We start from the raw sequence: 16,211 nt of genomic DNA on the forward strand, positions 1-16,211 counted from the left end.
GTAATTCACTTTGCCATTGGTACTTAACATGTCAACACGTCATCACATATCCAACCTTAGGTCACAACCTGTACCGAATACACATACATACAGTCATGTGGGGGGACAGTAACCAGGACAACGCAGAAGCTGGAATTATTAGTCAGCAGTGGTTATGAAAGAGATCTGAGAACATATTCTGTTTTACAGCAACGTCCTGGGGAATAGTTGGGGGGTTGGAGTGAATCAGTCAGTTGGAGTTGGTGGCCATGATGTTATGAGGGTGGAAATATAGACGGGACACCAACTATAAGTGGAATTGGTTCTTTAATGGTCTATCCTAAAGAATGCACCCTACAATGTCCCCTTCACTGCCCTGGGGCATTGGAATCTCCTTACGCCAGTCTCTCCTGCTGGTCCTCCAACAACACTTCCAGTGGAATCTGGTCTCCCATCCAGAGAACCAGGGCCAACCCTGTGCTGATGGCAAATGACAACAGCTAGACGGTCTTTCAAAAACATCGCTACCAGTGAAATGCAATTTACTCTCAACATTCACTGTAATAGGTTTTAGGTTTATTTGTGAGCCCGAAGTATGAGCTGAGATTTCATGTTTGACAATTTTCTAAAGGAAGTTTCGAGGGGAAGCTCCATTCAAGCATAGTTTAGGGTACCTGCTCGGCATCGTTGTAGATGGGATTTGGCCAGGGCCTTAAAATGTTTTGTCATTGCTCTCTGTTCCTAATGGGCGGAAGATGTTGTTCGTGGTATCTCTGTGTTAAGGCTATAGAGAGAGACGGATGAAGAGAGCCAGACAGAGAGAAAGAAATTGAGAAAGGGAGCGTATAAGAGGAAACGGTGAGTAAGAAAGAAATACAGAATGTTTAAAAAAAAAAAAGAGAAAGAGGGTGAGCAAGACAGTGAGGCAGAGAGAAAGCAAGAGTGGCCGAAACTGAAAATAGTGAGAGGTAGAACATGAGTGCAAGAGCAGCAGCGTTTTTGTGTCTGGTGGCTCTGTCTTCAGACAGGAACAGCTGGTGGTGCGAGGCCCGGGAGGTGTCTGTGGCTGTGTGTGTGTGTGAATAAGAACAAGAGGAGATGTGTTGTTATGTTTGCTTCTGTTGTTGCAGCTTTCAGAACGGTAGGGAACATATGGCTCTGGAACAGGTTTAAAGAACAGACGATGCATGGGGCTTGTCAGGAATTATAACACACACCAACAAACACAGTACACACAAGCACATCACAGTTTGATATTGTAATAATACAGACAGTGAGCCAATATAAGGCTTGATAATTGATCCATGCCAGTCATCCATCTTTGTGCCATTATGTGGCTATTGCCTTTTGGATTTAGACTTTTGTTCAGTAATATATTTTTAACCCAGTAACTAAATTAAGACAAGCTTTTGTCTTAGTGAAATTGAATTCCTTTGTGGCAATATTAGTTGCAATATCCCAGTTTAAAACATTTGTGAGTTCAGCTTCTTATGTTGGAATGCATTGTGATCAAGCTCTACCTAGGTTGTTGTGTTGAACAAAAGTCAATTTCTGTGAGGAAAATCTTTGTGCATTGTATGCTACTCCACTTTATCATGTAAGAATATTTTTCTGCAACAGCTTCTGTTAAGACAGCAATGCATCCAAGCGATCTGTTGCAGCGTGTTTCACTCACGACACAAGCACAATTATTCCCCAATGTACTTATGTCTCAGCCACCAAATGCAAACAAGCCACAACTTCCTTCTTCAAAAGGTCCCTAGCATACACTCACAGTGTTAAAGCTTACTCACAAATTCCCTTTTTATTAAGTCGATTGTCATCTGAAGAGAGCAGAATTAATGCCCTGATATTTCAGAGAATAGCAATGGTACTTTGTCCAAATGTCCGTGTTAGCGGCCTTCAGATTTGTTTTAAGCTATCCTGGGCAGTCATTTGTCAATAGTTTTAGCTTGTCAGTGGTGCAGAAAAAGCAATGAGCAGTACCTACTGAATTCTACCTTCAAACACAAACACATAGCATAATAGCCATGGTTATGGTGAGATGCTATCTGCAGAACGATAGCCAAGGTTATGGTGAGATCCCATCTGCAGGTCGATAGCCAAGGTTATGGTGAGGTGCTAGCTGCAGAATGATAGCCAAGTTTACAGTAGGTTGTTAGCTGCAGAATGATAGCTGAGGTTATGGTGGGATGCTAGCTGTAGCATGATAGCCAAGGTTATGGTGAGATGTTAGCTGTAGCATGATACCCAAGGTTGTGGTGAGATGCTAGCTGTAGCATGATAACCAAGGTTATGGTGGGATGTTAACTGCATCATTGGTCCTCCATCAATCTCTCCCTTGTATCTGTACTGAAGAATGTTTATGTACCAAGAGAGGGCAGGAGTAGAGACTGAAGGATTGGACCTCTTGAAGCTCTTGTGCTTCTTAGGGGCAGGGAGTGTTCAGTATAACATACATTATGGAAGGCTGCTGCACCTAAAGCAGACTCCACAGGAAAATACCAGGGCCTCTGAGTGGAACTGCTTTGGAGTTTGAGTTTATGCTTGAGGTCAAGTGTTAGTGATAGGATTAGGATTAGGTTATGGTAAGGGAATATGGAGATTCCATTTTATGATCCCAACAAGATATAAAAACACCCCAGGTAGCAATCAATTCTGGGCCATATCAGTACATCACCAGCCTGTGTTGGTGCATGTGGGCCAGAACTGCGCCAGATACTCAAGATAACGGCCGTTTTGTGCGTATGTTGGGCCAGTAAAACACAAAGGACATGGGCCACATACTTAGTGTTTTGCCAGCAGACATTCACACACAGACCACACAAGTGTACCCAGGCTCAGAAACACAGTAGCTTTCCGTCATCCCAATCCTCTATCTCTTGTCTCCCCAGGTCGTAAGTTCGTCATCGCCAATGCCCGGGTGGAGAACTGTGCCATCATATTCTGCAACGATGGCTTCTGCGCCATGTGCGGCTACTCGCGGGCCGAGATCATGCAGAAGCCCTGCACGTGTAACTTCCTGTATGGCCCTTACACCAGTCGGCTGGCCATCGCCCAGGTGGCCCAAGCACTGCTGGGCTCGGAGGAGAGGAAGGTGGAGATCAACCTCTACAGGAAGGACGGTAGGACAATACGCAGTGCGCGTGAGTCTGTATGTGTCAGTAGCGGGTGGTGAAGTTAAAGGCAATTACCGAATCTGTTAGCGTGTGCATGTGTGCGTGCGTGCGTGCGTGTGTGTGAGTGTGCTGCAGCTCTGCATCAACTACTAACTTGTTGTTACTGCTGTTGCAGAACCAGTGTGACAATGTTCGGAAAACGTTATGTGTGTTTGGCGGTGGAGGGACGGACAACAATTTTTTTAGTCTGTGTCTGGCTTTATTTTAACCTTAAAATCAAGCGTTTTGATAAACCATCTGGTACCACTGCGCAGTGTCTTGTCTCTACAACTCTCTTGGCATGCCCCCCCCCCCCCCCCCCCCCCCCCCGCATTGTCGGATCAGTGGTCACTGTCAGTCATCATGGTTTATAAGGTCATACGGGGAAGCACTCGGGAGGAATGTCTCTGGGAATGAGTCTTGCTCCCTGGTCTATCAGGTCCTGGGCGGATGGCCAGTCACACTCAATCCCTCTAGGTAATAGAAGGCTGTTATCCTAATAGTGCTGCGTGCACTGGGGGAGATCTGGGGGACGTGCCTGACATTTTCCGCCTGCGGGAAGAGGATTTGAGGAGGTAGGACTGATAAAGAGTGGTACTGAGTAAATGGGGACAGGTGTGGGAAGTGGTGGGTGTCATTTCTCTGTTCCATAGTGCCATTAGGAGGAGAGTGGCCTTAGTTGGTATATATACTTAGATATGTGTGTTTCTGTGTATATACAGTATCTCACAAAACTGAGTACACCCCTCACATTTTTGCAAATATTTGATTATATCTTTTTATGTGACAACACTGTAGAAATGACACTTTGCTACAATGTAAAGTATTGAGTGTACAGCTTGTATAACTTTAATAACTATGGATTTGCTGTCCCCTCAAAATAACTCAACACACAGCCATTAAACTGCTGGAAACAAAAGTGAGTACACCCCAAATTGGGCCCAATTAGCCATTTTCCCTCCCCGGTATCATGTGACTCGTTAGTGTTTCAGGTGTGAATAGGGAGCAGGTGTGTTAAATTTGGTGTTATCGATCTCACACTCCCTCATACTGGTCACTGGAGGTTTAACATGGCACCTCATGGCAAAGAACTCTCTGAGGATCTGAACAAAATAATTGTTGCTCTACATAAAGATGGCCTAGGCTATAAGAAGATTGCCAAGACCCTGAAACTGAGCTGCAGCACGGTGTCCAAGACCATACAGCGGTTTAACAGGACAGGTTCCACTCAGAACAGGCCTCGCCATGGTCGACCAAAGAAGCTGAGTGCATGTGCTCAGCGTCATATCCAGAGGTTGTCTTTGGGAAATAGATGCATGAGTGCTGCCAGCATTGCTGCAGAGGTTGAAGGCGTGGGGGTCAGCCTGTCAGTGCTCAGACCATACACCAAATTGGTCTGCATGGCTGTCATCCCAGAAGGAAGCCTCTTCTAAAGATGATGCACAAGAAAGCCCGCAAACAGTTTACTGAAGACAAGCAGACTAAGGACATGGATTACTGGAACCATGTCCTGTGGTCTGATGAGGCCAAGATACATTTATTTGGTGCAGATGGTTTCAAGCGTGTGTGGTGGCAACCAGGTGAGGAGTACAATGACGAGTGTGTCTTGCCTACAGTCAAGCATGGTGGTGGGAGTGTCATGGTCTGGGGCTGCATGAGTGCTGCCGGCACTGGGGAGCTACAGATCATTGAGGGAACAATGAATGCCAACATGTACTGTGACATACTTAAGCAGAGCATGATCCCCTCCTTTCGGAGACTGAGCCGCAGGGCAGTATTCCAACATGATAACGACCCCTAACATCCACCAGCTCTGTGAAGTCGTCATGGAGGAGTAGAAGAGGACTCCAGTGGCAACCTGTGAAGCTCTGGTGAACTCCATGCCCAGGAGGGTTAAGGCATTGCTGGAAAATAATGGGGGCCACACAAAATATTGACACTTTGGACCCGATTTGGACATTTTCTCTTAGGTGTGTGCTCACTTTTGTTGCCAGCTGTATAGACATTAATGCCTGTGCGTTGTGTTATTTTGAGGGGACAACAAATTTACACTGTTATACAAGCTGTACACTCACTACTTTACATTGTAGCAAAGTGTCATTTCTTCAGTGTTGTCAATTGAAATGATATAATCAAATATTTACAAAAATGGGAGGGGTGTACTCACTTTTGTGAGATACTGTAAATATCCATAGGGTATATGTAAGGGTTATAAAGAATAAAGATTGAGAAAGAGAATGATGGTGAGAGAGAGGGCCGAGGTATGACAGTTTTTTCTCCGCTCCCTCCACTCAGCATCTCCCTCTCCTCTCCCCCTCTTCTCCCTGTCCTCTCCATCTCCTCTGATTTCAGAGGACAGCTAGCAGCAGCAGAGTAGCAGAAAGCCCCATGGTGCCAGATGTTTCCTCTCAGCTGGTCTGCCCCAGGTCCACCAACCAGACTTTTCACTGTTTAGACTCAGAGTTATCTGTTTTGACTTTATACACAACTTCCCCCTTGGCCTGCAATGGATGAAGAAGCGCCTCCTAATACTACTGTGTGTGCCTGAGTACGGAGTGTGTGGGTGTGTGCTGACTCTCTAGAGAAGGGGTTTTTGTTTTTAAAGACCAGTTTTAATAGACCTACAGAACATGAGTTTGGAAAAATCTTAATCAATCTTCCCTTCATTCCTGTCCACTTCTATTGAAAATCATATTTATTAATCTATATGCAAATAGCTTTTGCCCTGCCTGCCTCAATCTGTACACCAGTGGTAATCTGTGCCTTGTTGCTGACCAGCATGCCAGGCCAATGCACTGGGGCCCCAACTGGCCTCCAGGGACCCCACAACCCAATTATTACTGGCCACATGCAGGCATGCCTCCAACCAAGATCTTGTTAGGAGCCCAAAATGATGGACATTATATACACAAGACATAAGCCCTGGAAGAATGTGTAGAATTGCAGGAAATTTGCATTAAGGCAGAATATCTTCTCCCTCATGTCAAAATGGGTAGAATAGCAGGATTACTACTGGTAGTCATTGCAGAGCTAGCATTCTGCATGTGGCTCTCAGGAACCTAATTGGTGTCTGAAATATAATAATAGGATGACATAATATTTGGCATTAAGAAGTTTTAAAAATCTCTGCTATTTTCAGTGTGTACACACAAAAGCTAAAGATAACATTTAGCTGGAACAGTTCAATGTTTGTTTTCTGTATATGCTCTAGTGAGTGATAAGCATTCTGGAAGAGTGTTGACAGTGGCTATCTCTGTCTCTGATGCGGCTGGACCTATGTGGACACAAAGTACCAAAGCACATATCCTCTCTGGAAACTGACAACCTCAAAATAAACCTTTGTTGCACTCTCCCTCTCTGCATATTATACTTCCATTACAGTCGTGTAGGTGACACTCAAATGGGTGTCGTACAAAACAAAGTCATTTGGATTTTTTTCGTCTCTGGATGGTGTGCAGAAACAGACTCCTTTTATGCTACAAAGGCAAAACAGGGTAATTACGGATTTGGTCACACAAGAATGTGCCTGTTAGAATTTTTTATGGATTACCAGTGAAGATTATCTGTCTAGTCAATCTCTGATAAAATGTAGCTGCTGTTATTCTGTCGAGCTGTTTTGTCGGGGGTGTTACACCAGAAGGAACAGTATGTTTATACTGTTGCCAAGGAGACCTTCAAGAGGCTCTCTCTGCATTGCCAGGCTTACCCAGGTCCCATTTGATTGGAGTAACACATCAGGGAGTCCCAGTCGGTCCCTTGGGTCCGCCCTCTCATCTCTCCAGCTCTCTTCCCCTTCAGGGCCTGACAGTCTTACGACTGAGTTATTATGCACTTTCGGGGGACAATCTCTCACCTCTGATAGGTCAATGAATCATGGCTTGTCTTTGCCAACTAAACTCAACATGAAGTTGCGATCGAAATGCAACGCACTTTGGAACCTGTTACAAATTATATGGAAATGCGGCGTCTCATCCCTCGTTCCTCATCATAGTTCAGAAGCCTGAGCTGGGGGGAGAAAAAGATCCCCGCATCTTCAATACTGGAAAGTGACAGAAAGGGAGGAGCAGGATAATGGGGTGTGTGTGCAGGGGTATTACCGCACTCGGCTCCATTCATCTTACGCTGCTCGTCGGCCCTAGCCTTCACCGTGATGGATCGCCTCTTCTCTCATGCACAGTTGTCTGACGCGGATCTGACCGCCACTTAATCAATTACCTAATCTCTGTCACCTCTTATGCGGACCCAGCGGCTGGGTACAGTACAGTGGGAGAGTTGTGTGTCTGCTCCTGTTCCTTTGGCTTTCAGATAAATATTGACCTCTTTATGTTCATGTTGCTGTGATCTGGTTTCTATGGACTGTAGAGCCTTTTCTTTCCCAGCTCTGTCCCAGTTCTGGATATGTCAACCGAAGGAGGTTGAAAATGAAAACTCACCCTGCCCTTTCCGCTCTTACACAAGCCCGACATTTGAATCGAACAGGTAGCCACATGAGGTAATTAGTGTGTCTCTGGCATCCCCGGATAGACCCCTCCTCATTGCCTGCTTGCAAACCCTGATTGGCTAGGAATGCGTACCAAGGGTTCTTATAAATAGCCCATCTCGTTTTCTTAAGTGTCTATTCAGAGGTGTGTCATAATCCCCCCCCCCCTCCTATAACAGCTGACAAAGACACACAAATCACATATCTGTTTTAACAGAGTCATCCTCATGAGATTGCCCTGCAGCTGTAGCGATGGAACTATTCACAAATGTCCCTGAAGTACCTTCTTTATTATGGAGATGAAGACTGCTTCATCATACTCCCACTAAAGGCCCCGCTAACAGTCTACGCCTTCCTGAATTGCCCACACAATTAGTGATCCTCATAATTACTTTTGCACATTATATAATCTAAGGTACTGCTTATCTATTTGGAATACTTTTTTTGTATGTTGAAAAGTAGCAGGTGGGGGTGATGGTACCAGTGTTTAGGTGGTGGCGATGATAATGGTGTTTACGTGGTGGCGATGATAATGGTGTTTACATGGTGGCGATGATAATGGTGTTTAGGTGGTGGCGATGATAATGGTGTTTAGGTGATGGTGTTGTTAATGTCATAATGGTTACTGAATAACCTGATGATGGTTTCACATTTGTGAGCATTTAACGGTTTGGTGTTTAAGGACAAAGAAATCCTGAACACGGCAACAAAAAGAGTCTTCTCAAAATGAAAATCTTCATCATCACAGAATTACCACCAATAGGCTGACAATCATCAGAAAAATACATAAGGTTTTTAGCAGCTATGTGAATGGCCGGAGCTACAACCCTGGAGCATCACAACTGAAGCAATTAAGTGTGTTTTATTATGTTTGAGGTATTAGCAGCTACGTAGGCATTTTTTCTTGTGCAGTAGTGACATGCAGGTAATTTTTTGAACCGTTAGCATACACTCATTCGGAACTGTACCGTTACAGCCCCAGTAGCGTAAGGTACTGTTACGAATACATGTACCGTTACAGCCCCGGTAGCGTAAGGTACTTTTACGTATACGTGTACCGTTACAGCCCTGGTAGCGTAAGGTACTGTTACGAATAAGTGTACCGTTACAGCCCGGTAGTGTAAGGTACTGTTACGTATACGTGTACCGTTACAGCCCCGGTAGCGTAAGTTACTGTTACGAATACGTGTACCGTTATAGCCCCGGTAGCGTAAAGTACTGTTACGAATATGTGTACCGTTACAGTCCCGGTAGCGTAAGTTACTGTTACGAATACATGTACCGTTACAGTCCCGGTAGCGTAAGGTACTGTTACGAATACGTGTAACGTGACTGCCCCGGTAGCATACAGTACGGTTCTGCATACATGAACCATTATAGCCCCAGTAGCGTACGGTATGGATGCGAATACGTGTACCATTACAGCCCAGGTGTTTTTCTGAGTGAGGGAACGTGGAATTGGAGAGAGTTGGCAATCAAGTTGATGCACACTGGCCTGGCACACTAGCGTATTGCTTGTTTTTTTATCATGTCTGCTGATTAAATGGCTGTATTGAATGCATCAAAACAAGATTAAGCAGACTAGCTTACGCTAGGCTCATTTTAAAATATGCTCTTTTTCCCCTTTTCCTTTATGGTAACTCGGTAAAGGTATCAAGACTCCTAGATGAGGCAGCTGGTCCTTCTCATTTCTTTCATTGATTCGCCAGATATGTCCTAATGTTCCTGCCACCCAAAGGCTCTGGCATCAAATTAGTGCCTGTTAGACATGCTGATAGCTGAGTTTACGTGATACAGACGATGCTGTTTAGGCTGTACCAACGATGCTGTTTAGGTTGTATCGACGATGCTGTTTAGGCTGTACCGACGATGCTGTTTAGGTTGTCCCGACGATGCTGTTTAGGCTGTACCAACGATGCTGTTTAGGTTGTATCGACGATGCTGTTTAGGCTGTACCGACGATGCTGTTTAGGTTGTACCGACGATGCTGTTTAGGCTGTACCAACGATGCTGTTTAGGCTGTACCGACAATGCTGTTTAGGCTGTAACGACGATGCTGTTTATACAGTACCGACGATGATGTTTAGGCGGTACTGACAATGCTGTTTAGGTCATGCTGAAAAAGCTGTTTGTGTCTCCAGATCAACATTTGGACATCAACAGCAATATTTTTGGAAGTAGATATAGCCTAATTTCATCATCTGAGAAGTGCAGTATGTGAGCCAACAGTGTTTGGCAAGAGCACAGCACAACACACATTGCCAATCTTTACCCCAGTCATCCTAAAAGATCCATGTGAACAACACACGTTCATAAGCCTATTAAAGTCTGCAAATTAATTAATTGTACTCTTTTTACTGCAAGAAAGTTTGCCTTTTGGGATAACTAAAATCGAAATCATATAGGCAACCCCCATTTCCAAAAATGCAATGATGTGCAAATCATTTAAACCCCATATTCAATAGAAAATAGTACAACAACCAACAAATGTTGAAACTGAGTAATTTTATTGGTTCTTGAAAAATATATGCCAATTTGATGCCAAGACACGTTTAAAAAAAGTTGGGACAGAGGCAACAAAAGACTGGAAAAGTAGTGTAATGCTAAAAACCTAAACCCGGTGGAACAACAACAACTAATTACTGTAGGTCAATAGGCAAGAGGTAAGTAACATGATCGGGTATTAAAAGATCATTCCAGAGAGGATGGGTCTGTCAGAAGTGAGGATGGGGAGCAGTTCACCACTCTGTGAAAGACTGCGCGGGGAAATAATAAGAATATCATTAAAAGATTCAGAGAATCTGAAGAAATCTTTGTATGCAAGAGACAAGGCAGAAAAACAATGTTGGATGGCCGTGATTTTCGAGCCCACTGCATTAAAAACAGACACGATTGTTCAGTGGAAATCACTGCATGGGCTCAGGAACACTTCCGAAAATCATTGTCAGTAAACACAGTATGTCGCTGCATCCACAAATGCAAGTTAAAACTTTACCATGCAAAGAAGTAACCATACATAAACAATACCCAGAACTGCCACAACCTTTTTCGGCCCAAACCCATTTAAGATAGACTGAGGCCAAGTGGAAATCTGTACTGTTGTCTTTTGGATGGCGCGTCCTCCTGGACTAAAGAGGAGAGGGTCCAACCGGCTTGTTTTTAGCGCACTGTTGAAATGCCAACATTCGTGATGGTATGGGGGTGCATTAGTGTACATGGCATGGGTGACTTGCACATCTGTGAAAGCACCATTAATGCTGAACAATATGTACAGGTTTTAGAGCAACATATGCTGCCGTCTTTTTCAGGGAAGGCCTTGCTTTTTTCAACAAGACAATCAAACCACATTCTGCATGTATCACAACACCATGGCTCCCTAGTAAAAGAGTCCCCGCGCAAAAAACTGCCCTGCCTGCAGTCCAGACCTATCCCCTATTGAAAACATTTGGCACATTATGAAATTAAAAATACGATAAAGGAGACCCCGAACTGTTGAGCAGCTGAAATCTTACATCAAGCAACAAGCAACTACACACCACAACACAGTGGACTACACACCACAACACAGTGGACTATGCACCACAACACAGTGGACTATGCACCACAACACAGTGGACTATGCACCACAACACAGTGGACTATGCACCACAACACAGTGGACTGTGCACCACGGTTTTGTTGTGGTGTATGTTAAATCTCATGTTGTTGACATCCGAATAATGAATCATGACAAGAAGCTGTGTGTCTGGCTCATTACCCATTCAATGTCCTGTGTGTGTGTGTGTGTGTCTGTGTGTTTGTGTGTGTTTTATCTCCTCTCTCCACAGACCCAAGCAAACAGCTACACCAGCAATGCCAATGGTTCACTTAGCAACCTCTCCTCCACAAATACACACATGCAGTATATTACATAACATATGCATGCACACACACACACACACGCACGCACACACACATACACATGTGTTTTATGATGGCACGTACTGTACACACACCAGAGATTAACTTTCTGTCCTCACCATACACACACAGGCTAGCGCTGTCTCATACACACACGCTTTTCTAACAAAGGCCACAAGAGAGGTCAAAAGATTAATGATCAGGTCTGATATGCGGTTGGATTATTCATCACTCCATGGACACAGTCCGGGTTGTGTCCCGGGTGTGGGCCCAAGCCGTTGTTCTTTTCATTTTGTGTGTGTGTGTGTGTGTGCTAGCGTTCTTCTGAAGCCTCAGTTTCCTCACCTAATGACATCTGCAGATACGCAAATACTCCCCTCTAACTTCTTTTGAATATGCAAATAATCTGATCCGTCTCACAAGCTGTAAGATTTGAGTTGTATTATTAAAGGGGAATAACAACGAATATCTACAATTTGTCCAAGTTCATAAACCACTTGAAGTAATTGTAACTGGGACAATTGGGAAGAGCAGGGTCGAGTGAACGTGAGTGCAGCATCATGTGGTTATTGCTCTCAACTTCCTGAAATAACAAGGATCTGCAGTACCACTCATAAGCTTGAATACACACCATATACGTTTAATGTGATACATCTCATTTGTGGATTTTAGTCAATGCCTTTTCTAACATCTCCTCAAAAGATGACTTGTTGACTGGTGCAGTAATCCCATGAGCTGTCTATGGAGGAGGTTTTAGAAATGGTCAACATTAAAATGTATGTGGCATGTACATCAATCAGTTAGGGGTTGCCCATGTTGTGGTAAAAATCCCTGAAATACTTAACTTGCTGTAAAAATCCAGCTCATCAGTTACTTTTTAAATAGTTGACCTATTCTGCATAACCAGCGTATCAGTCCTGCAGTCATAGAAACAGTAAATCAACTGCCCCACTCAGTCCAAGTTTAATCTTCAACTGAAATGCAAAGTAGCCTGCTGCCTTTGTCACTAACAACCATCCCCATAAAAAAAACACATCAATTGCTCTCCATAGAAATGCTGGTTCTGCTGTTTGGCTCTCCAACTCACTTTTTGTTTGAAGTAGTGTGTTTGTGTGTGTATTTGGGTGTGTGTGTGTGTGTGTGTCTGTCTGTGTGTGTGTGTGTGTAAATGCTGTGTTTACACTTTGCACCTGTGTATATGAATGTGTTTATGTGTATATCAGAAGAAGAAGCGTAATCTCCATGCCAGGCCCCTAGTGGGAGGCGTGTTATCCACTCACTGCATCTCTACGAGGTATGGAGGTAGCGGGTTGTACTGCAGGGCGTTCCAGTGAGTCAGTGTTAGCAGCAGACCTGCCTGCCAAGCTCCTGTTTAGGCTTTGGCCACAGTTACCCCTCGAGAACTCTAAACCAAATGAGAGCAAAGTGAATTTTGGTCCGTGATCAGTGTGGGTGTTCTTCTAAATGTTAATTGTTTAATATACCTTTCGGCATGCCAAACAATTGAAATCGTGGTGTCAACGAAAATTGATCGCACTTTTTTTTCCAGGATACGGCACGGCACCTCTTTACCGGAGTACGATGTCGGCTATGATTCCCTGGTCTATTGACTTGCTCGTCCAGCTGCCAGAGTGTGTACTGCTGATTATTAGACAACATTTATCTTAATGCCGTATTGATCAGTAAATCCTCCCCATCCCTTGAAGGACAACTCAGTCGCCATGCTGGATTAGATGGGCCTGACATGCATGCCCGGGGCTAGGAGCCAGCTGACAGCCACGCTGGATGACCTCCCTGGGGAATTCAGAGCAGCGAGGTGGAGAGGGCCACGTTATTCTGGGATTCGAGCTGATCTGTTGGTAGATTGTTTGTGGGGTGGCATAGAGAGCGGGAGAGAGAGGATGAGGAGGGTGTGTGTGTGTGTGTGTGTGTGTGTGTGTTTGTGTGAAACGAGAACACTGGGTGACTGTACAGTGTCAGAGCCCTGAAAGAGAACACAGGGCCAAACAAAACAAACCCTCAGCGGAATGAAAAAAATAACCCAGTTTTCCTCAACACACATACGCTTCCCGTGGTGTCTCTGTCAGGCAGTGCAGCCAGGTTGGGGAGTGTCCCTGTGTTTCCCCCCCCCCCCCAGTGCGTATTTGCCATTCCTGGGCACACAGGCTGGTTATTTGTGTAAACTGGCTTTTCCAGGTCAGCTGGCAGGCCCACTGATGCACCTCCCCTCATCCCTTCTTTCTCCCATCCACCACCGTCTGGTCCTCTTCCTGGTCTAGGACCAAGGCCTTGCAGTACAGCCGTTTTACATGCATGTACAGCCAGATACTTTGACGTGCGATCTAGAAGACGTGAACGGCTCTAATAAATGCCACTGTGTACCTGCATCTCGTCGTGTGACCATCCTGCATTCAGTTTTCAAAAGGTCAACGTAGAGTCCTTGGGAGAAGAGGGCCGCGTCTGAATGCCCACCACCTGCTACTCACTGTCCAAATATCGAGCTGATGGAGAGACACTTTGGTGTTTTGTCATAGTAACAACACACACAATACCCCCCCCCCCCCCCCCACACACACACACACACGTATACACATCTTCATCTGCAGGGTCATATTCAAGGTCAGAGGTTAAAGCCACTAACATAAAATGAGTTCACTTCATTCCTGCTATTATCTACTGTCCTTGAAACATTGCGGTCACACACACGTGTAGACAAATGTACTCACATACACACATACACACACACACATACACACAAACACAGCTGACACACGTACACACACGCACACTGACCGTCATATCGAGAATCCTCTAACTGGGACAGGACCATGCCACATAGGATTGTCAGCTAGGCCAACATATGTGTGAAACCTAGAGACAAAGTCACCAGAAAGTCATGCTTATTTCTTTGATTTGAGTTTGATAGACTCTTGGTATGTATTGCTAAGACAAGGCAGCCCTGAGGTGTGTGACGTCTAACACACACAGAAACACACTCTGTCCATCACAAACACACACTCAATCATTAACACACACACACGCACACCCCATTACAAACCAAAAGTAACTCTTAGATTCTGCACTATAGAGTGAAATGGGGAGGGTGTATGAAAGAGAGAGATATATGGAAGAGGGAGAATGGGGGGGGGGGGTAATGGACTCATTTGAAAACCCTTATTGTCTCATTTCCTTTCACCATCAGTCCATCATTCCCTGTCAATCACAGATCCGCTGTCATTCTCAAATCAAAGTGTTTAACTATAATATTCCATCTTGAAGTCTGCTTCGTCTTTCCTTTGAAACACGGAGCACAATCATGTGAGGGAAATGGCTTTGGAATCGAATGAGCTGTTAAATAAGCGGAAATATACATTAAAGAAATACCCTGAAGACAAAAATGAATCCAAATTAAAAATGAAACATCAGGACGTTGTCTCATGGTCACCTGAGTGTCCTTAGAATGTTCCTGAGTTGCTGGGTTGTTTGTTGATCAGTAACATGCAATGAACTGGCTATTATGGGATGCATCTGAATTTATACCAAAAATAGATAGGTGTTTATATATACTGTTTTCATTAGACTGCGTTCACATTATACCACAACCTAATACAGTTTAAAATGTCACAATATAACACAGCTCTGTGGACAGGTGATATGGAAGGGCGTTATTGACTGTGTTACTGCCTCCCAGAGTGCTTCCATAGTTTGGAGTGGACCAAAGCATTATACAGAGTATTTTTCTGATGACATGTCCCGCCTGTTCAGGTTGGAGCCTGGAAATGGCTGCAATCTGCAGTTATTCACATCTGTGACAAAGCCTGAGCGCCACCCGTACTGTTCTATGCATGCACATATGCACACACCAGTTTTAGCCTCCACGCATATCCTCTGTGGCGACGAGTCAGGAAATGAGTGATGGGAAAGAAGCATGCGTGTTATGCTGTGTCTCTGTGCGTGTGTTTGTTTGTTTCTCTGTGTATCTGTCCTTGTCCATGTTTGTGGGGGGGTCGGGGTTATGGCAGCAGCGATGGTGCTGACCTGGCTAAAGCTGACGCTGGGGGGCTGAATGTCAGTGGGGCTCGTAGGGCACTATGAAGTAGAAATGTTGTCGGACCCGCTCTCTTCACACACAGAGAGATGAAGCATCAGGCAGAGACGGATACGAACAGAGAGAGGGAAAGAGACGTGAGGGAAACAGAAAAGATGGTATGATCATTAGGGAACGAGAGACTGGGGAGATGGAGGGAGTGAGGAAAAAGGGGGGAGACGCGGGGTAGAGGAGGGGAGGGGGTGAGATGAGGGTGATGCAGCGATGGAATGATGGAGAGGGAGGGAAGAGGGAGAAGGAGAAAGGTTGGGCGGAGAGATGGAAAGAGGGGGAGATGGGGAGGGTGCTGATGGGGGGAGGGATTAGAGGAGTGCAAGAGAAGGGTCCAGACATGTTGTGTCAGAGAGAGAAGCACGGGAAGAAAAACAAGAACGTGCCTTCAAATGAAAGACTTAACCTTAAGGAGAGGTAGCAGGACCCACACGAGTTATTACACAAACCTTCTTTCAGGGAGTCGATTGCCAAAACGTTCTTCCAAAGGGTTATTTGACAGCTTCAATTTGAGGAACCCCTAAAGATATAATTTTACGGGGTCACAGTTAGGGGTGTGTTCGTGCCTGGGCCCATCCATTAACAAATGTATGTG

The 16,211-nt window shown here is 44.9% G+C and overlaps 1 protein-coding gene across 1 annotated transcript in view; it reads left to right on the forward strand.

The window, feature by feature from the left end:
* The window catches only part of kcnh2b (potassium voltage-gated channel, subfamily H (eag-related), member 2b), a 173,017-nt gene that overhangs the window by 11,800 nt on the left and 145,006 nt on the right, over window positions 1-16,211 (forward strand). The window contains 1 exon segment of the mRNA XM_034289415.1: window positions 2,874-3,104. Within this exon segment, the coding sequence (XP_034145306.1) occupies window positions 2,874-3,104 (231 nt within the window).

Source organism: Esox lucius, chromosome 21, assembly GCF_011004845.1.
Source record: "Esox lucius isolate fEsoLuc1 chromosome 21, fEsoLuc1.pri, whole genome shotgun sequence".
Lineage (NCBI taxonomy): Eukaryota > Metazoa > Chordata > Actinopteri > Esociformes > Esocidae > Esox > Esox lucius.